This window comes from Salminus brasiliensis, chromosome 7 (genome assembly GCF_030463535.1).
Source record: "Salminus brasiliensis chromosome 7, fSalBra1.hap2, whole genome shotgun sequence".
Classification (NCBI taxonomy): Eukaryota; Metazoa; Chordata; class Actinopteri; order Characiformes; family Bryconidae; genus Salminus; species Salminus brasiliensis.
The window spans coordinates 37905798-37932203 of NC_132884.1; the positions used below are offsets into that span (position 1 = coordinate 37905798).

The 26406-nt window shown below is 38.4% G+C and overlaps 1 protein-coding gene across 1 annotated transcript; it reads right to left on the minus strand.

Moving 5' to 3' along the window:
* pkp1b (plakophilin 1b) lies at nt 1-25575 on the minus strand. The gene is made up of 13 exons (XM_072683170.1): nt 25200-25575; nt 22281-22387; nt 17599-17996; nt 16642-16783; nt 16194-16401; nt 14621-14786; nt 12893-13010; nt 11825-12001; nt 10064-10234; nt 8468-8621; nt 4963-5161; nt 4753-4837; nt 1-848 (listed from the first exon to the last, which is right to left on the minus strand). Exons 1-13 carry the CDS (start codon nt 25420-25422, stop codon nt 774-776), a joined length of 2223 nt encoding a protein of 740 aa, XP_072539271.1. The 5' UTR covers nt 25423-25575; the 3' UTR covers nt 1-773.
* Between the last annotated feature and the right edge of the window lie 831 nt (nt 25576-26406).

The window sequence follows — 26406 nt, forward strand, 5'->3', positions numbered from 1 at the left end:
CCTTGTTAGAAAACTTTATTTGGTTTCTGCTCAACAAATCACTCACATACATGAGACTGCAAAGCAAAAAAAAAAGCAACAGTTGGAACCCCACTTTCAACAGCAAGGTGATATAAAAGCACAAGACAAAGATTAATGAAAGCCAAATAATAGCACAAATCATAATAATAATAATAACAATAGCTAAGTGTCTCATGATACCTCACCCTAACTTTAACAGGCTAACTAAATCCCAACCTTTTTATATACTGTATTTTTCCAAGTAAACAAAAGTTCAATATATTTGACACAAAAAAATTATTTTAACTTAAAACCTGCGATTTAAAACATATCCCCCTCCACTGCAGGAAAAGATAACTGTGTTTCAATCCATATTTATTGTGATATTTATTGTATTAAAATTGCAATTCTTCAAAACTATTAAAATCTTAAATGGAAAGAAAAGCTGCTTTACAAAAAAAAAAAAAAAACACACACACATCTCATTCTCATTAAAACCACTTTCATGCAACAAAGAAGCCGGAGATAAAATTAGAAGGCATAGAAAACACTTCCTCTTGTGCAAACCTGGACCTGTGAAGCTTAAGCTCTCCTAACTTGCTGCTGTTCTTTAATCTTTAATCTGGATGTTTAACACTCTGCAGCTCTGTCCACTAGAACATCTCATATTTCATTGCACTCTTACAGTCGAAACAGCTTAAAGGATCTGTTATAGTTTCTGCAAAGTTCTGTACAGCAGGAATTTGTGGAAACACTTGCCTCAGGTGATAGTTTCATTCAATAACCTGAACAGACCTGAGTGCAGCTGAAGTTATGTCATTCACAAATGCCTTCTTATTCATCCCTTGCTGTGAAATAAACACAAAGATCACATTATGTAAATATATTGCACTGAAAAAAGAAATTTCATTTGAACATAAAACACACTATTTTTAATATTTATTAAATCAGTAATTTATTCATTTATTTATTGATACAATAACCTTGCACCTCCATGTTTGCAGTTTTCACTTTCTGACATAGTGTAAGTCTGGCAGTTGTTTTATGATGATGAATGGACCATTAGAAATGCTCCAAAATGTGTAAAGATAAGTATAGATATTTATGTTATTTATATTATGTATTTATGTATATATATTTGATCTGTTATTCATTATGTAAAATAATTTTATTTAGAACAATATAACAAAGCATATGCTCTACAGTATTTATGGATATGTTGGATCAAATGTATATAAATATATATATATATATATATATATATATATATATATAAACTCTAAAATATATATAACTCTATAATATATATATATATATATATATATATATATATATATATATATATATATATATAATCTAAAATATATACATTATATATAGTGATCCAACATATCCAGAAAAAAGAAATACTGAGAAGCACTCTAGTATATGACTTGTTATATTGTTCTAAATAAAAATATTTTACGTAATGAATAACATTTGAATGTGTAGTTTATAATATTTAAATGTACAATGGATAATTGCTAAAATCTTGCATCTCCAAACTGCAACTTTACAGGAGAAGGAAACAACCTTCTTAAGTTTTAGTGGAGGAAGTCAATAGAAACAGATTTTCCATTCACTTCCATTCATTTTGGAGCATTTCTATTGGCCCTAATGACATTTTGATATAGTATAAAATAGTATAAAAAGCAACTGCCAGATTCATATTATACCAAAAAAATGGAGATACAAGGTTTTTCATGATGGTGTGATGTATATACATATACAGAACGTTTGGGCTGGGTGTTGCAGATTTCTGAAATATTGATTATGGTGCTTCTCCATTATAGTGAGTATTTAGCCTCGGCTCAGGCTTAATTACAGTTTGCGAAACTTACAATAACAATCGTTCCCTGCAACACCAACACCAAGCATCCACTGAAGTCAAACTGGACATAAATGAATACAGCAATACTAAATCAACACAGACCAATGGTACCAACGAGCCGATACCAACTTAGAAAACGGGGGAGAAAAGGCGAGCGCCCGAGGCCGTAATTAGAAAACCAGTTGTATGAACGATTGAACGAGTCTGACAGGTCGCTCGCAGTCTCGTCAAGAGCCGCTCAGAGCAGGAAGAGAAAACGAAGAGCTGTGACCCACCGCCTCTGACAATCAGCAGCTTCAGATAAGACACCAGCTTTTGTCATGGAAACCAGCGTGGTCAGATTCCACAACTATTCAATTTCCACAATACACACATTCCCACAGCCACCCTCTTCTCCTGAACCCTGCTGCTTACACACAAACACAACTTTCACCTTCCCCGCCACCCCCCCACCCCCCCCCCCCCCACACACACACACACACACAGGAGCACACAGCCACTTTCACTCAGCCCCTCCTCCTGCTTCATTACCAGCTTGGAAGGTGAGGCGTGGAAGGTCTTAAATTCTACAACAGTCACACACACACACACACACATACACTCACACACTTAAACTGATCCTCCCTTCCACACCCAACACAGACACCTCCACCTTCGCCCCTACACACAGAAACTCAGGTCTATTACATCACACGCCGCTCATCCAGGCTGTGGAGAATGCCAGCAATTTCAATTGTACTTATTGAGAAAACGAGCTGCTGGGTTGGAGCTGCTGTGGCTCTCCACTGACTGACTGGTTTCAGAGGACAGTGCTGCAGTGCATTTCTATAGGATATCAATTTGTAAGTGTTATATCAATGTTATATCAGTGTTATACACCCATACAGAAGATCTGTAATACAGAAGATTTCCTTAATAATAACAACGACAGTTCATTCAGTGTGATACAGTATGTACCAACATATAAGTCTAATTATTATATTATAAATAGTACAATAATTCTCATATTAATAAGCTCATTTAGACTCAGGCATGTGTTTATGCTGTATTTAACAGACAAACACACTCAGTCTAGGCCTTTGGAAAGAGACAGTACTAAAGAGAGAGAGAGAGAGAGAGGAGAGTCACGTTGAGTTTAAGATGAGCTGATAGACGCTCTGATGGCTGAACTTGTGTACAGCACACGCGACTGCAGAATTTCACACAAATCAGTGTGAACCCAGCCCTGCCCCACCTCACACAGGCCAATGACTCCTCAGGCTAGAAAGTCTAACACCACAGAGTGAGAAACGACTCTGTTCACACTGTTCATGCTCACGGAGAAACTGGATTTGACTACATAGAAACCACCGTAGACACCAGGTCAACCACATGTGTTTTGATGTCTCTCGTCTAGGTCTGGTAGGCCACACTACATCACATCACACCACATCTTGCTCGAAAAATCGAAGCCAAAACTTTTAAATAATTCCATTCAGAATTTCTAAACTGTGCCCAAATCATTTTCTACTGAAGCTTTTCTATAATTTGCCAGATTCGGGTCTAAATGCCATCTGGAATATAAGGTTAATCTGCTTGCAGAACAACTGATCTCAGCTGTAATATTAATAGGTAGAGGCTCCCTGAACTAAATTTATGAAAGATTCAATATCACAGAATTTCACATTAGCCTGTTGTGAGAATTTATTAACATGAAACTTAATAAAGCAGCAAGCAGCTAAACTCAGTAATGACTAAAGACAATCAGATCTTGCTGGGAAAAAACATTAGAAATAAAAAAAAAAAAAAAACTAGAAAACGTCCGAGCCGTCTCTAGGATCAGTAAATAAACTTAAAGGGGCTCTATTTTAGCTTTTGCCGAGCCGCCGTTACACGCCGTGCAGATTGATTTAGGGTGAGTCAGTGTGTCTTTGTTATGGTAACGACGGGAAAAGTTCGCCTTGCGTGACTCGAAATGTACTAAGTCTCTTAATGAATCAAGTCGTGAAAAGACTGTTGGCGGTGTGTAAGATAGCAACGAGCCACCCAGCCCGACCTGCTGGAAGATTGCCCGCTGAGGTCCCCTCTACCTGCGTCAGACCAGCTGCCACCCACCAGTCCGACCATCAGGCCCCCCACCCACCACCACCCATACCAGACCAGCAGCACACCCTCCTACCACTGCTACCTGTCTAATGACCATGTTCAAACCTAAATGGACTCTTAACTATCTGCCACTATTAATATCACCACTATTAACTATCTGCTGTATCTGGTTTGGTCATTTTTAGCATTAATGTTTAAATAGTTCTGATTAGAGGAGGACGGGTTGGGTCCCCCTTGTGAGTCTTGGTTCTTCCCAAGGTTTCTTCCTCCAGCTCTGAGGGAGGTTTTCCTTGCCACTGTCGCCGTTGGGGCTCACTGGGGGTCTTTGATCCTTCATGTCTCATGTTATTTCTTTTTTGTCTCTGTCTTTTATTAATTACTAATTATATAAAGCTGCTTTGTGACGACAACAGTTGTAAAAAGCACTATACTAATAAATTTGACTTGACTTGACTGGCCTTGCGCAGGGTGTAAAATCTTTGGACGGGGGGATAATTTTGTTAGAATAATAACCAAAGATTTTATTTTGAATATTTTTATTTCTGTAGAAATGTGTTAGTGTGAACTAAGAACTGTGTTAATGTTTCATTTCGGAAAATAAACCCAAACCTGTACAGCGACACTTCATGGAACCCTGTTCAGATATGATCAAAAAGTGTCCAAAGCTCTTGCATGTTCTAGCATGATCATGGTAATCCATGATGTCACCTGTCAGGCCCTAGATGAGTTGACATAGACTAACCCATGAAAGCCATTAAGGGATTTGAATCATTTCAAGCACTGAATCATGGCCTCACCTTTTTGAGGACGCTCTGAATGTTCTTCTCTGTCCAGAGACTGTGGAGGAGAACTCCAGCAGCCGTACTGGCTTTGGGCAAGGCTCTGTGAACACAATAACACGAAGAACACATTACAGCTTCTGTCTCTCTCTAGTCTCTCGAGCAGAACGCTCTGAGAACCGTCTCGTCACCTGGAGCACAACGCTGGTTTCGCAATAAGACACTTACATGTTTTGACTAAGGTCATTCAACGAGTTAATCAGGGTGTTGCTCAGCAACTGCTTCGACATCTCCGGCTCCGCCCTCAGGAGGCTGTTTACAGTGTGGCAGCAGGTTGCTAGGGTGCTGTCGGATTCGGGTGAAAGGTGAGCCCCCTGTGTGACACCAGAGTTCAGGGTTCGGACCAGCTGTGGAAGAGCCTGACGCGCTGCAGATAAGACACAAAATACAACACAGCTTAGCCTACGATAGGGTACATACTGGACTAGGAGCAGCACCGTAATCCACACACCAAGCTAATATCACACAACACAGATACCACAAAACTGTCATAAATGTACATCTCTGTCCAAATGTTTGTGGACACTCCTTCTAATCAATGAGCAACTTCATGTCGCACCCATTGCTGACACGCATGTGCGAATGCACACACACACATATACAGCCTGTCTAGTCCCTGTAGAGAAGTAGTGCAGATAGAATAGGACTTTCTGGATCAGATACACACCAACCTATTGCCAGGCGTGGTCTAGAGGGGCATTACACCCCCCTCAGCATTGAGCTGTGGAGCAGTGGAAGAATGGTGTTCTCTGGAATGATGGATGGTGCTCCATCCAATACTTATGGGATGAGTTGGGGAGTTGGGCATGAGGTGGGTTGGTGATTATCTCCTTACCTCCTGACCTCACTAATTCTCTTGTCGCTAAATGCAATCAAATAATCAAGTAGAATGTCTTCTTCCTTGGGCAGTAGAGACAGTTACTCCAACAACAGAAGAATACACTCTTTTTAATATCCTCGATTTCAGAAGAAACAACTACAAAACCCAGTCCACATCACGCCCCAGAGGGCAGGTCTCAACATACAGCTTTTGGTAGTCTGAACATTTTTTGCATTCATGCGGTTCATGAGGAGCAGGACATTTGGGCATGTGTGGCTTGACCTGCTAGATAACCTCTAACCTTTCGGACTGTGGGCAATTACTGGGTGACGTAAGGATGTCTGGTGGAAGACTCAACCACACCTGGTGACCTTCAAGTGAAAGGTATGATGCTGCATCATAAACTACAAATAAAATATATAAAAATAAATTAAATTAATCTAGATAAGTTTTGTTTACTAACATATGGAAGCATACATGGACTTTTAAAAATGAGAAAAGGGACAAAATGAAATGGAAAAAGAAACCCAATCTCCCTCCCCAACGTCTGAAAGAGGCACACCTAACATTCCTGAAATGAGCATCCATCTAGAACACGTCAAACAGAAGTGACTGTATTTCCACCATGCGATTTACTCCCTCAACATCCCCATGTATGTATCCTGATAAACCAGAAACTTTGTGGGAATCTAGCTCTCCAATCCAGATTTTAGTTTAATAACTTTAGCCTTTAATAAATCATGAGATCTTCAATGAGATCCCGTCCTACCTCCACACATTGCAGTGGTTTCTAGGAAGCAGAGGTGAACCATTATTGATGAGATCTTAAAATTTTCTTACTTGGCTGTTCTGGAATTAAATCTCCTACAAGACCATATTTTGATCAAAGTAAGGAAATTGAGGCATGGGAAAATCCTTTAAGGTAAAGCTGGGAAATGTGACAATATTTTATTGTGGTACACTATGCTTTTATGAGTGTATGGTGGATATCGTCAGTGCTTAAAGAGCACTGATTAACAGCACGTCTTATTTAATTGTATGGAGTGCAGCATATTTTAAGTAAAAATCACAGTACTCAGTATGGTAGAATATTTGGAAAGCATTTTTTAAAATAAATTACACTGTTTGGTACATTTTGTCTACTTCACAAAATATTGTGATAAATATTGTATATCGTAAAAATGTCTTATATGAACATTTTCCAAATCGCCCAGCTCTGCTTTAAGCTTTACTCTCGTAATACAAAAACAGGGCTGGGCCACCTCTGGGATCAGCAAATGAACTTTAAAATCTTATTTGGAATATTTCTTTCTCTGGAACGTTTTCTAGAACTGTGCTACTTTGCTAATGTTGCATTCTGGAAAAGACACCCAAACTTGTACAGTGACGGTGACAGGAGCCCTGTTCATATATGATCTGAACCATACTGTTTCATACTACGACTGGACTCACTCTGTATTTACAGGCACAAACTAACTGTTGAGAGAGCCATGACCCATTTCCCACACTAAATGCACACAATATGTGACTGTTTCTAACACAGAATGCAGAAACATCTGAAGGGAACCACGAACAAATATGACGATCCGAATAACATCCTGCCTAAATCCAGTAACCTGATATAGAATGCAAACATTTCTTCTGGACTAAAGAAAATTTGCCTTTATAACAATGTAAAGCAAAATAGTCCCTTTAACCTAAAAGGAAAATGAAAAAAGAAAGAAAAGGAAAAGAAGAAAAGAAACCAAATCCTCCTCCCCATTGCCTGAAAACGACACACCTAACATTCCTGAACTAAGCATCCATCTACTACATGTCAAGTAGAAGTGATGTAAACAACATAAAGCTAAGTAACCTTTAATAACTCCTTAAACTTAAGTTGTCATTCAGTTATCCCTTTAAGGCAGATGCAAAAATGCTTAATCTCCTCTTCTCCTTCAACAGTGTGACTGTCTCAGTGTTGTTGCTCAACGTATTTTAAGGTAATTTAACAAAGCCAAAAAAAACATAGTGCATCCAACAAAAAAAGGAAGCCTTGTGCATCTTTTATATAAAAAAAACATGGCACAGTCCTAAAGACTGCTCTGTAGAAAGCTCCAATTCTACATACTGGTCAGTGTGGCTGTGCACCCACTGTAATGGTAACGTTAAGAAAACCCATCAACTTTAAAACAAAAACACTGCATTACAAATGGACCTCTAAACTAAACTATACATATATCTACCTGCTACAGATAAATACAGACATAAATGAGTTAACTTAGACAAAAACAAACCCTCTGAAGGAACTGCCGAAAAGATATAAAGAGCGTCTGAATGGATTAAAGGCTTAGGGAAACAATTAATTTAATTACTACTATAAATTATTTGGTATTATATTCTAACCATGTAACACAAAAAAGCCAAAATACTTATTTTAGTTAAAGAAACATTTTTTATACACAGGATACAGGATTTAAGTGGTTAATATTACACAGCACATCTTAAATTAGTAAAAAAAGAAATGCCTTTATGTTTTCTGAGCCAGTATTAGTAAGTTTAAAAAGAATATCAGGTGTTTTACATTATTAACCTTTTATTTAAAGTTCCCTTCGTTCAGAATTGTAAGTTCTGGTTCCAGTTTTACACTGCACACTATACTATACTTCATCCACTATACAACTAGCTCTGATCCAGTATCACCGAACACAACCAGCAACATCAGTACAGAATTTCCGTACAGATACAATCAAACCCAATCAAACTGACCCAACAGAAACAGCAGCAATAAGAGACCTACAGCAGCAGTCTGCTGAACCACAAGTCAAAAATGTGTCCCGAATGCTTCTGCTGAGAGACCTGCTGTGGGCTTACCCATAACGCTCTGCAAGCGTGGGGTTCGGGAGAGGTTTCCTAGCAGTGAGGTGGCGCTGCTCCTCAGGGTGGGGCTGGAGGACTGCAGCAAGGGAGAGATGTGCTGAAGACCATTCAGCTTCTGAACAATCGTCTGACTCAACACGTCCGACACCTACAACACACAGCACAACCCATCCCACGTCTGTGTTAATATCCATAATAATCCACAATAAACATCACTTATTATAACCTGAATTGTTATAATAACTGTGACAATTATGATTCATAATTGTCACAAACATTCAAACCTGATCCAGTCCATGCCGAATGTAAACGGAAAGTAAACATAAGCAGTCATGTAACTAATTATACTAGTAATTATGTAATTAATAGGGAATGTAAATAAATACACAGATTCATCATAATGCAATTTAAAGAAATGTAATAAATCCTAAGTGAATATAATTACAATACCAAAGTCATCCTTCGACAAAAATAAATTCTTGATCTATTTTCAAACTGAAAATATAATTTGTCTATTATTTTTGAATTACTTTTACTTAGTATAATTTTAAGAATAATATTAAACTGTACCAAAATAATACAATAATATTATTATAAATAAAATTTAAATAATAAAAAAGAATACAATAATCAGAACTAATATTAAACAATAGTAATAATAAATATATTAAATTAATATAATATATAATATATTATAATATAATACAATATTTTAATACAAAATATTTCTCTTTATAAATATATATATAACAAAGCCATTATATATATAATTTTATAATACATATATATATAATATAAAATCTTTTTCTAATAGTCAAATTATAGAGTTGATGATGCACTGAATTGTGTTATATAGAGGTATAATTAAATCACCTATTATATAAATATATATATATATATATATATATATATATATATATATATATATATATATATATATATATATAAATTTAAATGTTTTCCTAACTCTTAATTAACTGTAACACAATCAGAACACATTCTACTCTAGATTAATTTTTTTATCAGTTATGCCAGCTTTCTTTTACTGCTTATGTTCAGTTCCAAGTCTTCACAATAACCGATAACCAGACATTTCCCTTCCATATTTTTGAAGTTCTCCATCTCACTCTATTAGATCTGCTGGCACAGGCCTACCTGCCACTTGTGCACAGCTGTCAGCTACGGGTCCTGCGACACTCTGGAACATAAATGGCCTTAAGCTTTGGAACGCCCTGTCTCTACACCTCTGGAACCGTACCAGCCTTTATTCATTCCCATTCAAAATGAAGACATTCACTCAGTATTATCCTACTCACACCCAGTCTTAACTCACTCGCTCACCCACTCGCTCACTCATACACACACACACACACACACACACACACACACACACACACGTGTAAGGCTTGTTTTGCATAGCCTTTATGAAATGTGTATCTATTGTACTGTTATAGCAACCTAGGGTTAGAGCACGACATCATATCCGTATTATTATCATAAGTAATAATATACATAATGCTTTCCTGGCTGAAATCAGGCAGATCACATTATGCGTCAGTTGTCAGTTAGAGGTCATGGGTGAGGTCTTACAATCCCCTTGTTGGCAGTGAGGTTGTGCAGAGCTCCACAGCAAGCTTCCTGAGTGGCCTCTCTCTCTGAGGAACCCAGCAGAGACAGGTATGACTGCAGGGCCCGGGAGTGAATGAGCCAACTCTGGCCTTTGGGGTTATTATCCTCCATCACTGGGTAATCAAAGGGGTTCTGCAAGACAGTGAAGACATGAAACATGAGAGACGCCTGGAAAAAAAGTACTTCAACATCTATTCCTAAACCTTTCACTCTGAGGAAGCAGGGCGGTGATTTATAGACTCTAGAAAAAGAGTACAATCGCCGTCACTGGGGGGGTACCTATAGTGGTATACACTCCTGAACTTCCTGTTTTACTCTTCTTTTACATGCACAGCACATCCATCACTGCTCTCTACATATTCATTCCAGTTTACTGTTAGTATAGTAACTTAATTACCCAGCCGTCATGCACACATCTGCATATGCATGTTATTCTATATGTTGGTATTTACTTTAATTGTCTTTATTGTCTTTGTGCTTATTGTCTATGCACCCTGTCTCGTATCTTGTCTGTTGTCCTTGCCCTACTGTATCATGTCCTACCTATTCTTCAGCGGGGACTTACAGCCTAACAGTGTTAGGTTGTACTCTACCTCCCTGTATTAGTATAACGACAGTATAGGTGAACTGAATTGAGTTGAATTAAACTGAAATATATAAATATGAACCTCTCTGCTGGGAAAGTGAATCCACTGTTTCTGTAAAGCTCATTTAAGGTACAAAGGTGGACCTTAACTATCATTGCATGCATGTGAACTGGGGTATATTTACATTTCTTGTGCTTTGGGGGAAGGTGCAGTACCCTTTCCAAAGGTCAATGATAGTTATATATATATATATATATATATATATATATATATATATATATATATATATATTATAATACATTATAATTAAAATGAATTAAAAACAGATGTAACTAATTTAACTCCTTTCTTCTCTAATAAAAGAGTTGGTGTTCAGACAATGGTTGGGTGTTTGATTGGGATTTGATTAAAAACAAGCCCTAGTTGTCTGTATGTCACGTCCCGCTTCTATTTAGTTACACATTAACAGATTATGCAATAACAGCGCAACTACTAGTGATGTCTATTACTCACTATTACAGAGGTGTTCCAGAAGTACAGCTTGTGTAAATATACCTGAATTAACGTAGGTCTTTGACACATGCAATTACACAATAACTGTTGCGGGAGGAAAAGCAGCAGTTCATTTACACACAAGTATTCTCAGCTTGTGTATAACCAAATAGGACTATATACGAATATGCTGTTCCAGCTATAGAGTTACACTAGTGTATCAAAACTAAAGTCCACACAAGCTGTACTACAGTAATACTACTGTAAAACATTTGTAACAATGATCTCCAGTAGTTCCATTGTTATTACATTGGATTGTTCATGTGTAATTACACAGTTATTAGCAACACTATATAAAGTGGGACTGAAAACTTATATTATTATTATATAAATTATATAAACTGTCTATATATATATATATATATATATGAAATCAGTATATATATATATATATATATATATATATATATATATATATATATATATAGTACCATTTCTACTGACATGGTATGATCTGATACATGCATTGAACAGTAATCAGGTCGATGCTAGTTCCGAACACTTATTTAAATGATTCTTGTACTGAAAAGCTCATTGACTTGAGCACCAATGGCAATTCAGACTTTGCAGTTGGCGAACTAACCTCTTGCTGGATCTTCCGGCTCTGGCTGCTGAAGCACCCAATGGGGCCAGTGTCTGTGGCGTTGGCGCGGCGGTTGGTGTAACCAGCCAGGGCGTTCATCTTGCTGAAAACGCTAGGTGACTCACTCTCCAGCTGGTAGGTGAGGTTGTGCAGAATACACACACAGTTCTCCACAGACTGCGAACAAAGCAAACCGCAAGAGACCAGTAAACAGCTGTTAGGTCGTGAGAAACATCATATGCTAATACAACCTAAGGCCATGTGTGTTTTATATTGTTAATTAAATCCTAATGAGCTCATGCACATTACTGACCAGCCAGCTTTCGCTGGAAAACTAAGAAATAATAAACACATCCTCATTGCTGCAACTACATTATATAACACCACTTACATAACGCTGTTTAATAAGCTGCTCATGTCAACTGGGCGAGGCTCCTACAAAGAGGTTTTCAGACAAGTCTAGTCATCGCACAATAATCGGAATGAAAATGGCACGTTTTTTTCTTTTCTTTTCTCGAAGGCGCTAATCTTTGTGTCAACTAATCGACCGAGCTCTCTCAACATATCCTGGCATGTCTTAAAGAATGGCTAGATGTTGCCAGCAAATTCAATTTCTTTAAATTAGGAGTGTTTATTGTTGTTATGACTAATTATTTGAAATGTAAATGTTAAATTACACTTTATGCATATAAAAGACTTTTATTTAATAACAAAATAAAACATAAAGAATGCAAATCATGACATTTTAAACTTTCAAATCTGTATGTAGTTTTCTGGCGCATGCCGCACATAGTTCACCAGGCAGAATAAAACATGTATCCGATGATCTGATCTTTTATCTGATTATTATTTATTTGTGATTGATTTATTTGTTATTTGTTTATTTACATATTTGATATTTAATTCATTATTTAGGATAATCCTTAAGATCAAGATTATCACACTGATGTTGCAGATGTCCCAAAAACCCTATTATGTAGCAACATAAAATACACATGGCTTAAACACTCATTTATAGAGAGAGAGAAATAAAATGCAAACTACACACAGAGAAACAGAGAAAGCTACCTTATCATCTGGGTTGCCAGCTTCCACGCTGTTCTGGACGTAGCTGACCAGCGAGTCCACCAGGCCCTTGCAGTTGCGCATGGCTTGCCTGGCTGACATTTTACCGGAGCTCAGATTTCTGCAGGTAAGGGAGCACAGCAGGCCACAGTTATGTAAGAACAGCTCTAGCACATTCCCTTCTGTTGGCAACAACCTAATCCCTCTGCTTGAACGAGGCCTGAGGAGCAAACAGCTTCACACAGCGCATTCACACGGCCTTATCCACGACACCCAGGTGAGATTCTTAATCAAGTTCAATTCAAATACACATTTGGCTGAGATCGAGAGTGAGTGTTTGCAAAGCTCACGTTTTCAGGGCAGGGAGCAAGCGGGAAGACAAAGCCGCAGTGTCAGAAGTATAACGACGGGATTGTTCTGGCTGAAGCCAAAACCCCATTAACTCTGTTCAATAAAATTGAACCACAGAAACCTACAGCAACCTTCAGGCTTTCAAAGTGACTGAAAGTGTGACCAGCACCTGAGTATTCACAGTGCAGTTTTTTTTCATCTAACTCTAAATAAACTGCCATTTGATTTCATTTGATTTGATCTGAAATACAGTCCAAACCTGTCCATTTCCATAAGATTTGTAATCTAAAAATATCATGTAGACAAAAATGATAATGCTAGGTTTCACTAAGCAGGCTGAAAATACAAATTAATGAAAGGCATGTATTTTATGAGGAACTGGTTAAAAAGAAATGACATCTAAAACATCATAGCAATTCCCAAGCATATGCATATGAAAGAACACATATATAAACACCCCATATAAGCTCAATACATCTCTTTATACACTCTTTACTTCATGGTTGAAATTCGGACTGTTGGCTAGTAACTTAATAATTGTAAAAGTTGCAAAAAAGTGCATTTATTCCCAAATTCAAAGAAAAACACCAAAAACTGCATGCAAAAGGTTGCACATGACATTTTGTTGATTTACTAAATGTAAGTAAGAGAACAAATCAAATAAACTATTGCTAAATAAAATATGCCAGTTTCTGCACTATTCTATGTATTACTTGAATTAAACAGATTGGAAAATAATTAAACATATCACATAAAATATAGCATAATATTAGTGCACCTAACACCTAAACACATAGTTTATGGTTTATGTTTTAAATGTAATATTTTTTAAATGTTTTATTTTTTATTTCTTGACAATTTTTAAATGTTGTATTGTTTTTATTTTTATGTTAAAATCTATTTTAAAATAAATGGTAAATGAAGTCAGTAAACAGTAATTGTGCACTGAAATGTGGTTGGTGGTTGGTGTGGCGCAACAGATAACACCACTACCTGCCAGTGAGCTACCACACCATGTGGGAGACAGGGGTTCGATTCCCGGTCTGGGTGGCTATGCTGCGCTACACCAATAAGAGTCCTTGGGCAAGACTCCTAATACTACATTGGCCCACTTCTGTAATACGAGTAACCTTGTAAGTCGCTCTGGATAAGAGCGTCAGCTAAATGCCATAAATGTAAATGTAAATGAAATGAGATGTGTATCTCTCTATAGAGAATTTATGTTTTTCATAATAGCAGTATTTTGGTTATTCCAGTCAATTCAAACTGCTTAATCATTTAAAATAAGGTAAATAATATCTAAAAACTGAACCAATCAACAAAAGCACAACAATAAAGCCTCAGGCTCAGTCGTCATGTGTGCCCAAGAGCTGTGCTTACCGAAGGCACCCTGTGGCATTATAGAAGGTCTCTTCCATCTCAGCATTGGCACTGGGCTCTGTGGAGGCTGCGAACGGCTCCAGGATGGTTTCGGTGAGAACAGGCAGAGCACAGCGGAGGAGATCAGGTTTCAGGCTGTCTGCTGAGGAAAGGTTCCACAGGAGACCTGTGTTGGGACAAGGACACGGCAAGGTCAACATACAACTTCCCAAAAAACTTTCCAGGCAAATGAAAGCTGCTCCTGAGCTACAATGAGTTTACTGTAGCTTTTCCTAAAGGAATGCTTCACATCAAAATCGAGGAAGACGTGAATCATCTACGAGCACAGACTTGCAGCCCAGGCTTCACAACAGAGGAAAATATATCATTTTCACTTCTCTGTCAATCTTCCTGTGATTATGTTACCTTTAGGCAGGTCAAAAAAAAAAAACGCTCCTCACCAGAGAGTCAGAGGGGCTCTTTACACCTTGCATTAACAGGCATTTTCCATGAAGGGATCACGTTCGGATTTCACCTGAACTTTCACATGAAAAGCCAGGTGTAAACACGCCCAGGACGCACTGTGATCGGATTACGATCGGATCACTGTGGTGGTCATCAGACCACTTTCGGAGTAAGACCGTGACACTAGTAATTATTACTGTTATGGCTCCTGGTTTCACACTCAATCAAGTATGTCTGTTTATGCAAGCCTGTGCTATTTTAAAGGTAGATGATCAACCACAGCATTTTCTGATAGAGCCGTTACGGGAATATGCGGACCAGCTATCGCTTCAGCATGTTGTCGAACCCTCGCCGCTCCTCTAAACCACTCTCAATCCCCTAGAGCTTTTTATGTGGGAAATTAAAACCAGACCTCATCTGTTCATGCTGGGACACATGTTAGTAAACAGAATGAAGCCAATGTACACTTTATTGGCAAAAGTATTGGGACACCTGCTCGTTCATTGTTTCTTCTGAAATCAAGGGCATTTGGCTTTTGTTGGAGTAACTGTCTCTACTGTCCAAGGAAGAAGGCTTTCTACTAGAGTTTGGAGTAACATGGCTGTGAGGATTTGACTGCATTCAGTGACAAGTGAGAGTTAATGAGGTCAGAATGTTGGATAATCACCCCATTCCGACTCATCCCCAGCTCCACAACTCATCTCAAATGTATTGGATGGAGCACCGACCATCATTCCAGAGAACACACCAGTTTCACTGCTCCACAGCTCAATGCTGGGGGCTTTATACCCCTCTAGCCCACACCTGGCAATAGGTCTGTGCTTATCTGCTCCTATTCTATTGGATATACGTCTCTACAGGGACTGGACAAGCTGTGTATGTGTGTGTATTTGCACATCTGTGTCGGCAATGGGCGCAACTTAAAGTAGCTGAATGCATTCATTAGAAAGAGTGTCCACAAACATTTGGACATATAGTGTAGCTCAAGTAGTGTAGCGAATTTTCACTGTAGATGAGATAACCTCGCTTCTGCTTGCTTACAGAGGAGGGAAAGGATTCAGGTTGATCTCTCAGATGTCTATCTGGGGATCGAATGTTCCTCAGGATCCTGTTATAGTGCAGATGTTACCTGTCACATGTTTCTGAGTCTCAGCTGACTCATTCCCTTTTAGCAGCTGCGCGGCTTGAACGATTCCTCCACAGCGCTGCACCTCCTCCTTGTTGGCTGTGTCTTTGAACACCAGGTTGCGCAGGGCAGATGCTGCTGTCATCTGGATCTGAGGGTTGGGGCTGCTCATCAGAGACACCAAGGGACTGATTCCCTTCAGTTTCAGTACCTGAGAAAGGAATGGTGCAATGCTGTTTGTTTGTCAACTAGTCACACAAGGCTGACTGCAACCAACACAACAGACGAAAGCAAGATCTTAAAAATGATGACAGCACTCCATGGTGAAACAGGACATCCGCGTCTGATGCTGGGAGTGAAGCGTAAGGACGCCTCACACGCTCTCCAATTCCAGAAGGCAAAACAAATCCTCACACAAAGTTATGAAGTATGGACAGTGTTAACTCCCCACCTCTTGCTTGGCTTTGTCATCTGTATAGGTGCTGTGCTGAATGGAGGAGGCGCCACACAGCTGATAATTCTCATCCTGGCTGAGGAGACAGTCCACTGCATCTGAAATTGTGAGATCAGTCGAGCGTGTTTCTCCATTTGTCCTGGAAACAAACACCAAATATATCGATCAGTGACAGCAAGACCACAAATGTCTGATTTGGGTTTTAATCAGACTTAAACATCCCAGCTGTACGCAGGGCACAGTCGTTTTTACTAGTGGTGTTCTGCAAGGGTCTGTACTGGGCCCAACTAGGTTTTCTATGTATGTTAATGGTATTGCATATGGGATTATCACCTGCACATACCAGTAAGCTGTGCAGGACAGTGGGCTGCCACTCAACAGTAGCAGTCCCTTGTATCTTCAATTGTTATAGTAGTGGTGGCTAGGATGTTAGGTGGTTGCAAGGCACTAGACAAGCTGTGCATTTGCACATTTGTGTCAGCAAGGGGCAATGGGTGCAACTTAAAGCAGCTGAACATGTTCATTAGAAGGGGTGTCCACAAACAATTGGACACATATATAGTATTTCTGGTGGTTGCTAAAGTGTATCTAAGGTACAAGGCACTATACAAGCTGTGTATGTGTGTGCATTTGCACATCTGTGTCAGCAATGGGCAATGGCTGTATTAATCTTGTATTGCTATAGTATCTGAGGTGGTTGCTAACGTATAGCTAGGGTGCTAGATGGCTGCAGGGCAGCTGTTTTTGGTCTCCCAGGTGGTTGCTATGGTTTTGCTAAGTAGTTGAAAGGTGGCTGCTAAAGTGTTGCTAGGGTGTTACATGGTTACAAGGCAGTTGTTGTGGTATCCCAGGTGGTTGATATGGGGTTGCTGGGTGGTTGCCATTGTATTCCAGGTGTTTGGTATGGTGTTGGTGGTTGCTTATTTGGGATCTGGATCTGCTCCTCACACTCACCCAAACTCGCTCTTGCTCCTACTAACGACCGACGCCTTGGCTTCTGGGTTAGAGTGGGTGGAAGGGGGCCGTCTGTTGATAGTCTGATTGGCAGTGATCTGATTACTATTACTGTTTCTATGAATGGTGCCATTCCCAAAGATCTGACCATTGCCGTTGAGGGCAGGCTGGCTGGGCTTCCTCTCCACTCTGCTTGTCTGTCTGAAGGTCTGGCTCCACCGGGCATTGCCAGCGGTAGAAGGGGAGGTGATTTCCAAGCTGCGGAAGCCTTCTTGCCCTCCTCGGGATTGGCTTATGGCTGGGGGGCTGCTTGGAAACATGGAGTTGCTCAGGTTCTTCTGAGAACTTGTAGTCCTGGTGCTGATGGTCCTCTGTACAAAGCTCTGACTTTGCTTACCCTGAAGAATAACAAGACAGAGGAAGGTTTGAGTTAAAGTTTGTAGACTAGCTACAGCTACTTTACTCTCATAACAAAACCTTGTATATTAAAAATGGTAACTTTATATGGCTCTTCATACATTTATTCTAAGTATATATATATTTATTATTATATAGATATATTATGTATATATATAATATTAATATTTTATCTATATCCATTTATCCTCTTTTTTAATATTTTCAACTCTATATGTCATATATGTTTTCCTCTAATATTACATCTGTATATATTTAATATCTGTTTTTATATTTTTGTCTCATATTTTAATATCTATTTGCTTTTATATTTTATATATTTTTATATTTTATATTTCTATATATTCATCTACATTTTCAATCTTTTTTTCTTGTATATTTTTTCTATATATTTCATATCACTATGTTTATATATATTTGTATTATATTGTATATATTTGTTTCTGTATGTTTTTAAATCTGCTTTTAGTATTTATATTTTTTATTTGTCTCTATATACAGTATTACTGCATATTTTTCTATATATTACTGTATATTATCAAAGTTGCCTTTTATCTTGTTTTCATGTAACCAGACTGTCATCTAAGCATTTCACAGCTAGGAGTATCTGTGTGTGACAAATAAACTTAAATTTGATTTGATTTTGCATAATTCATAATGAAGTTTTAAAAGTAAAAAGAATTAAATAATAAAACAGTTTTAGAACTGTATGAATAATTGTTTAATGGGACTGAAACTGGGATATGTGCAGAGCTCAGTATCTGGACCACACGCTGTAAAAAAGCACAACATGCAGCAAAATTTCAAAATATTGTGATAAAATATCAAATCAAATTAATTTCACGACTGAATGAAACCATTCTGCATGTGGACCAGAAGACGTGACTCATGTCAGGTGTGGTAGAGAATGGATCTCATGCAGTGATGACAGGATAATAGTAATAATTCCTGATGTATTCATGCACAGTGCATTCGTAGTTCATAGAAGGTTCTCAAGAGTTCTGCATGCTCCTGAGTGCATCGCTGAGTATGCTCTGAGTAAACGACCTAGACAGACGAAAGCTCCTTAACACTGAAACTACAGCTGAGGGTTTCAGCCTGTGTTTAATTCAAATTCTTTTTTAATTAATTAATTTTACAGAAATAGGCTTTTCATATCTGTCTGGATTCCAGACAAAACTTTCCCACCAGGCTTATGAGTGTTAGCTCTTTTTCATTCCAGTCTGTCGAGACAGTGACTTTGCTCCTCTGACTAATAAACTGCGGGTGACCTCAGATAAGGAGCAGCCAGTTCAACTTTTACCCTTTTAAAAAAGCGACAGACTCTCACTGAGTCACTGGCAGAGAGTCAAACCTTTTTAACACGCTAGAGACGTCGTCACACACAGTGTGAACGGAGAGATCTTGAAGCTAATCAGGACATGTTTTAATGAAGACGTGGCTACTCAGAGTAAAGTCATGTAAAGCTGGTTTACCTCATACAGGGCCTCATACCTCATACAATGTCGTACAGACATTACCTGACATGATCTACAACTTGCGGAAGGCTTGTGAGGCCTTTTCTTAGAAGATAATGAGCAGTTTGAGGGGCAGTATTGTGGAAAATAAATCTTGTAAATTGCTGTTTTGTGTTTTGACCGTGGTTAAGCTCATCATCTTCAACCCAAACAATATTAAATAGATGACGACGTAAATTATGTGGTAGTATGTGGCCATGTTAAAAGTGCAGTAATAGTAGAAATGTAGAAAGTTGGCAAGTTTCTATTGTATCAATAAATAAATGAAATAGTCAAACGTCTTCAATTCCCACTTCTGCTGCTGTTTGTTTTGCTATCCAGTGCTCACCAAAGGAGCATGGAATCCCCTTTTGAGTCTTGGTTCCTCTCGAGGGAGTTTTTCCCCGGCTCTCTCTAAAGCTGCTTTGTGACAAATCTGCTGTTAAATAAACCTGACCTGACTTGACTGACGGAAGCATCAGAGCCTGAGGTCTAAATGAAGTCAGAAAGTGCGTCTGGTCTTGAGTTCGGCCCAACGAACAACTCACGACTGACTCATCCGAAACACCTGAATGAATGCAGCCCGTCTCTCGTTCAGGTTGGACTGGCTATTGTTTGATTTGGCATCAGGTCACACTGTTCAGCCGTGTGTTTTGTTCTTTTGTTGCATTGAAAATCACCCGAGTGGCTGATGTTAAGCCTCAGTATTATCTCCTTTTACCTGTTGCACCCTGTAGCTCACCCCTCTTCACTTCATAACTGCACTGCTGTAACAATTAACGTCAATTTTATAGGCCCTATAATGGAACCCTGGGGAACTCAACTCCACAAGATATGCGAAATCCAACTGTTACCAACTAATTCACAACAGTTTTAGCATGAGGATTGATAACTGAATAATGAACCTGGGGGTCAAGGGGTTTCTAACACTTTTAAAGACCCTCTATCATAGAAAAGAATGAGTTTGAAGTAGTCTGTAATAACTGTGAAATGTTTTAACATGTAGCATCTTTTACATACCCCTGCCTATTCAGCCTATAATCATTTAGCCCCGTAAGCTTATACTGCAGTAGTTTTAAGGAGTGTTTCAGCTTTGACTGATTTATAATTTGCTTTTTGAATGAGGCACAATACAGGACATCCAATCAGAAAAGAGCTCATTTATCTTATATCTGTCTTAAAGGCACAGTAACATAAAAAGCCTGTTTAATTCCAAGATATATAGAAACATGCTTGAAACATGGTAATGGTCCCAGCAGACATGAGGCCAATCTGACATTAGAAAGACGTCGGACTCGAACGTCGGACGTCAGACATTGAATTTCAGTTGCATATGAAAATCAGATTGATGGCAAAACCCAATATTGTACCACCATTAAATTTAGGTTGGAAATCAATCGTCACATTTCAGTCAAAAACCAACACTGGGATGACATCAAGCTCCAACAGACAGATGCTGTATCTTGGTTGGTGAAGCTGATGTTGGCAGCAGACGTTTCTCACAACTAAGTCAATGGAATGTGACATTTTGAAGATTTTGAAGATTTTTGGCTACTTAACACTGTGGCTTAAAACCAACGACATATCAATAACGTTGGGATGCCACATTGTGTGGATGGTAACATTACAGAGTTTTAGTCACTCTACCTCACAACTAAATGTCCTAATTTATGTCAATATGATGTTGGAATGCGACATTTAGATGATGTCGGGTTTTGGTTACGTAACATCTCAACCAATACGAACAAGATTAACCAACAAAATATCTACATCAGCTGTTGTCAAACACTGGATTTTACCTGGGAAACAAAGTCACATGTCCATTAAAAAGCAACATCCAGCTGACATTAAGCTCCAACATTAGTCAGACGTTGAATTTTGGTTACCTAACACCATGACTAACAACATATAAACGTCAGCTGTCATCACTATTCAATGCAAATTGACATTGGCAGCAGACATCACTTACCTCACAACTGAATGTTGGTATTTTGCATCAATATCATACGTTGGCATGTTACATTTAGAAGATATTGGATTTGGTTACTAAACATCACAATCAAGATTAACATTAAAACCAATAAATATTTACATCAGCTGCCGCCAGTATTCCAGTATACTATTTTCTGTCATATGGACGTTGGCATTAGACGTTGTCCTGACACAGAATTTTGGTCACCTGACACAACCTATATTCAACCAGATAACAATGTCTACAGATATTGGTAGCCAGCTAAAAATGAACCATGATTATCATTTTAAACACAAAACCAGGCAAAGAAAAGAAAGTGGACATTTAAATAAAATGCAATGTAAGATATGGATCTTTTTACTGAAACCTAGGACATTTTTTTTTTTAATCAAATTTTCTTTGCACCACGTTTAAATATCTCTATTTACTTGCATTTAGAAATACATGTTGACACTCCCATAAATGACATGATTGTTTATGTTGGGGATTTCCCAGTAAAATTCTTTAATGAATGCGTGTCCAGGATGAGGGCTATGAAAAAGTCTCACGTCATGTTCAGACGTGCAGAATGAAACACTAGGTTTCTCATAAGTTTGTCATATTTCAAAACAAAAGTATTAGCTTGATGACAGATTACATTTAATTATTACAACTCAAACTGTGAGTCATTATTTCCTGAAAATGCTACAAATAAGGAAGATAGCAAGTATATGTATATAATATGTCATATTTAAAATATATTATTATTGTTGTTATAATTATTTTTACTATCATAATTATATAAACATGAAACTTACCACTTTCGCATGTCCGTTTGTCATGGAGTTTTCATTCGCGAAGGCTGAGCCGTTGAGTGCGCTGGGGGTGAACTTGTACTCGTAAAACACACTGTCACTCTGAGGACCTAATTAGGGCAGAGATGCAGTTTAAAAAACCTCTGTTAGGGTATTTTGGAACTGCTCATTGCTAGAATGACAGACTATTAAAAGTCACGAGTATTATTAATTTGTGCCTTTTAACAAATAATTTACAGTCAAATTCAGCATACTGGTGTTCCCAAACCTTTCTTACTTGGATTGGTTTCTAACGTTTCTGTCCAAATGTCTGGATCAGCAAATCAGCATTAGCAGATGAATGACTATATAATAGATGCCTCTGTACACTTGATCAGCTCTAACATGAATAGCTGATCTCTCTGTTGAACAGCACTGAAAAACACACAGTATCACAGGACTCTGACTGGGGGGGTTGAGAACATGCTGGCTCAATTCCCACAGCAGACGAATACATGCTGAATATGTGCGTAAACATGCAAATCTGATCAATAAAATCAAAACAGGCATATTTCACTCCAGCAGCACAGCCTAGGGCCTAAATTAAGGCAGACTACAACTATACTCAGTTCTTAAAAAATATATTTAAGAGGTTTTCTTTTCATAAATACACACATGCAGACAGAAGCAATCGTTGGTTGCTGGTTGCAGAGGAATCATGCTGGTATATCACTGCAAATGTTCTGAGAAAGAGCTTTAATCCTATATAAATGTATTCGTTGTTAAAGCTCAGGTGCAGGAGGTGCAACAGGTATGAGCTTCGTAAGTGTTTGGTAAGAATTGGCCTAAGAAAATCTCATTAATATGATTTCCCCCTCATTCCTAATGTGCTCAACTGGCCAAGACATATATCAAGTACAGCTTGGCTTGACCTGCCATCCTTTAAGATCCATGGAAGACAAGCATCCAGGCTCAGAAGTGGTGGAACGAGCTTTCCCTGGGTGTCTGAACAGCAGAGTCCAACGCTCGCTGTCTTCAAACCCAGACTGAAGACCCTCCTCTTCTGAGAGTACTTGGGCGAACAGTAGAGTATTATGGTCTCCATACTGGCCTGTGTTTAGCAGAGTCTAAGATTAGAGGATCTTTGAATTTTTAGTCTATTTAAACTAGCTGAGGTTATTCTTGAGTATATAGTGAAGCACTTTTGTAAGTCGCTATGAATAAGAGCGTCTGCTAAATGCCGTAAAGGTCTCTACAACTATGAGACTACTGTGGTGGCCACCCAAATGGCCACTGCTTATTACATAACACAGCCCTCGAACGTCAAAAAACACAAACGCAAAACAAGTCTTGACCAAAGGACCACATTTTTGGTGAGGGGAAACTCATACATCTGATTATTTTCAGTGCACCCTTTAATTAAAACCCTTTTATTAAAAAGAATCTCAAAACCTAGAACTTCAAGAGCCTCTGGAGTCCGAGTCCTCATTTAAACACATTCTACGCAGCACATTCACATACACAGTACAAGCCACAGCTCATAGACTTCTATTAAGCACCTTCCAACACCAGGTCAGGACCTGTCCAGAATTCAGCACTTAACAGTGGCAGCAGATCCACTGGCACATAGACCTCAGTTACACCAGACATGGATTTTAAGGTCTTCTCTGTTACCACAGTCAGATTGGTACTGGTGCATGGTGGCTGCTAATGATGATTATTACCAACAGTAATATTAATATTATTAATGTGTTTGCATGTATAGCAATAACAATGGTAACTACTTATAGAGCAGCTCAGCATGCTTTAAAAAGGGCCAAAGTTAAAATACCAGCTTATACTGAGCACATTATTCAGCAGCATGTCTCTCAGCTTTAAGAGAGCGATTACTGTAGAAGCTCCAGATCCCATTAGAGCAGATACAGGTAAACATAAATACAGTAAAAAGGAACAAGAACACCAGCTCATGTGATTTAACACAATTAAGCATTTAGTTGCTAAACTAAGCGTTTGGTGAAAACTATAAAAAACTATAAATAATACTAGACTAAGCGCATATATTACATATATAAATACATATATTTGGTCACTTATTCTTATCTGTCTTATCTGTCATTTTCCACTTTTGACATAATGTGAATCAGAACAGTTGTTCTTTACATTGTGACAGAAATTAATGATGAATGGACCAATAGAAATGCTCCAAATGACTTTCATTGAAAGTTAAGGGGTATTTCCTTCACCTGTAAACTATAAATATGTATATATATGCAATCACATGAACATTTTTTTCTGTACAATTGGAGCATTTCTATTGGTGAAATGAAATTTTGTTACAATATAAAATAGATTATATTAAATAGATCTATATATATATATTTAACAAAATAATAATAATAATAAATATATATATATATATTTATTATTATTATTATTTTGTTAAATCAAAAACATGTATCTCCAAAAGTGTGACTTTACAGGTAAAGGCAAAATCGTTCTTAACGTTGAATGGACGTTTATGTAAAATAAAAGTACTTAAAGTAGTTCAGAGCATTTCTATTGGTCCATTCATCATGAAATGAAATTTTGGTACAATATAAAAAATAACTGCCTCCATTGTGTCGAAAAGTTGTTTTTAAATAGATCTCTCTCTCTCTATATATATATATATATATATATATATATTTTTTTTTTTTATATATTATTATTATTATTTTGTTAAATCAAAAACATGTATCTCCAAAAGTGTGACTTTACAGGTAAAGGCAAATTCGTTCTTAACGTTGAATGGACGTTTATGCAAAATAAAAGTCTACTAAAGTATTTTACAGCATTTCTATTGGTCCATTCCTCCAGAATTATTCACAGGTGTATACAGCAGGGTCCAATAAGTTAAAAAGCAGAAAGGCCCGCAGCTGGGTGAGCGGTGGGGAGTTAACTCACTGGTGGGGGGCAGTGTTCCGGTTCCTCCTCCTTTGCTGCTGCTGCTGCTGTATTTGCTCTTGCTCCTCTTCATGGTGGAGACCTGCTCCAGAACCCGCTGCTGGGCCGAGCGCACCCCGCGGTCCGACGGCAGAGCCAGAGACGTCTCCCCGACCTCCCCGATCGACAGAGCTGACCTCAGAGGCTCGAGCGACATGGTGGAGTAGACGGAGTCGTTTCTCATGTAGAAGCAGGAGAGTACAGCGCGTGTAGGAAACGGAGAGCTCGGCGTGTGTGTGTGTGTGTGTGTGTGTGTTTGTGTGTCCTGTCGTGTGTGTGTGATGCTCCTGCTCTGAGGTAAACCTGACTAGCCTGCCAACTCCCTGCGCCGTCCACGCCCATGCAGATCCACACCCTGTTTCTGAAGCTCCACCTGTATTCCCGAAACCCCCACCCTTACAGGGCACGACATGCTTCACACACAGGCGCGAGCTCGAATCTGCCTCCACCTGTGTCTGAATCTAATGAGCCATTTAAGGTGGAATGGAAATAGACCCTCAGACCCTTTTCAGAGAACAAATACGTGTGTGTGTGTGTGTGTGTGTGTGTGTGTGTGTGTGCATGAGAGAGATAGTAGAAATGTCATTAGTACTGTAACAGTGTGATTACCAGCAACATGTGTTCAGTCAAAACAATCTGTGCTTTAAATAACAACACTAAACATATTATTATTATTATTATTATTATTATTATTATTATTATCCAGTGATCTTACTCCCTTCTTCCTGGTCAGGGTCATGGTGGGTCCGCAGCCTACATGGAACCCCTGGGCACAAGACAGGAATTCCCCCAGGACAGGCAACAGCATCTTGCTTCACAGGATAGCACACACTAATTCACTCGTGCACTCACACCTGGGGGTAGATTAGCATAGACAGTCCACATACTGTGTGTTTTGGGAGGTGGGAGGAAACTGGAGGAAAGCCCAAAGGAAATCCACATGGATGACAGGACAATATTATTATTATGAGTAACAGGAATAGTAGTAGCAATAGAAGAGGTGGTAGTAAGACTAATAATAGTAGTAACTGTAGTAGTGAAAGTAGTAATATTTATTGAGTGTAGTAATAGTAGTTGTAGTGGTGATAGTAGTAGTAATAGTTATAGTAGTAAGAGTAGCAGTAGTAGTAATAGTAGTTGTAATAGCAGTAGTAATAGTAGTAGTAAT

Excerpts from the sequence above, each read along its gene's own strand:
- pkp1b (XM_072683170.1), bottom strand. The coding sequence starts at position 25,422 with ATGAGAAACGACTCCGTCTACTCCACCATGTCGCTCGAGCCTCTGAGG. Across the intron at positions 10,235-11,824 it reads GCCGGAAGATCCAGCAAGAG|AACCCCTTTGATTACCCAGT; the intron begins GTTAGTTCGCCA and ends ACTGTCTTGCAG. Across the intron at positions 849-4,752 it reads TTCAGAGCGTCCTCAAAAAG|CAAGGGATGAATAAGAAGGC; the intron begins GTGAGGCCATGA and ends TTTATTTCACAG.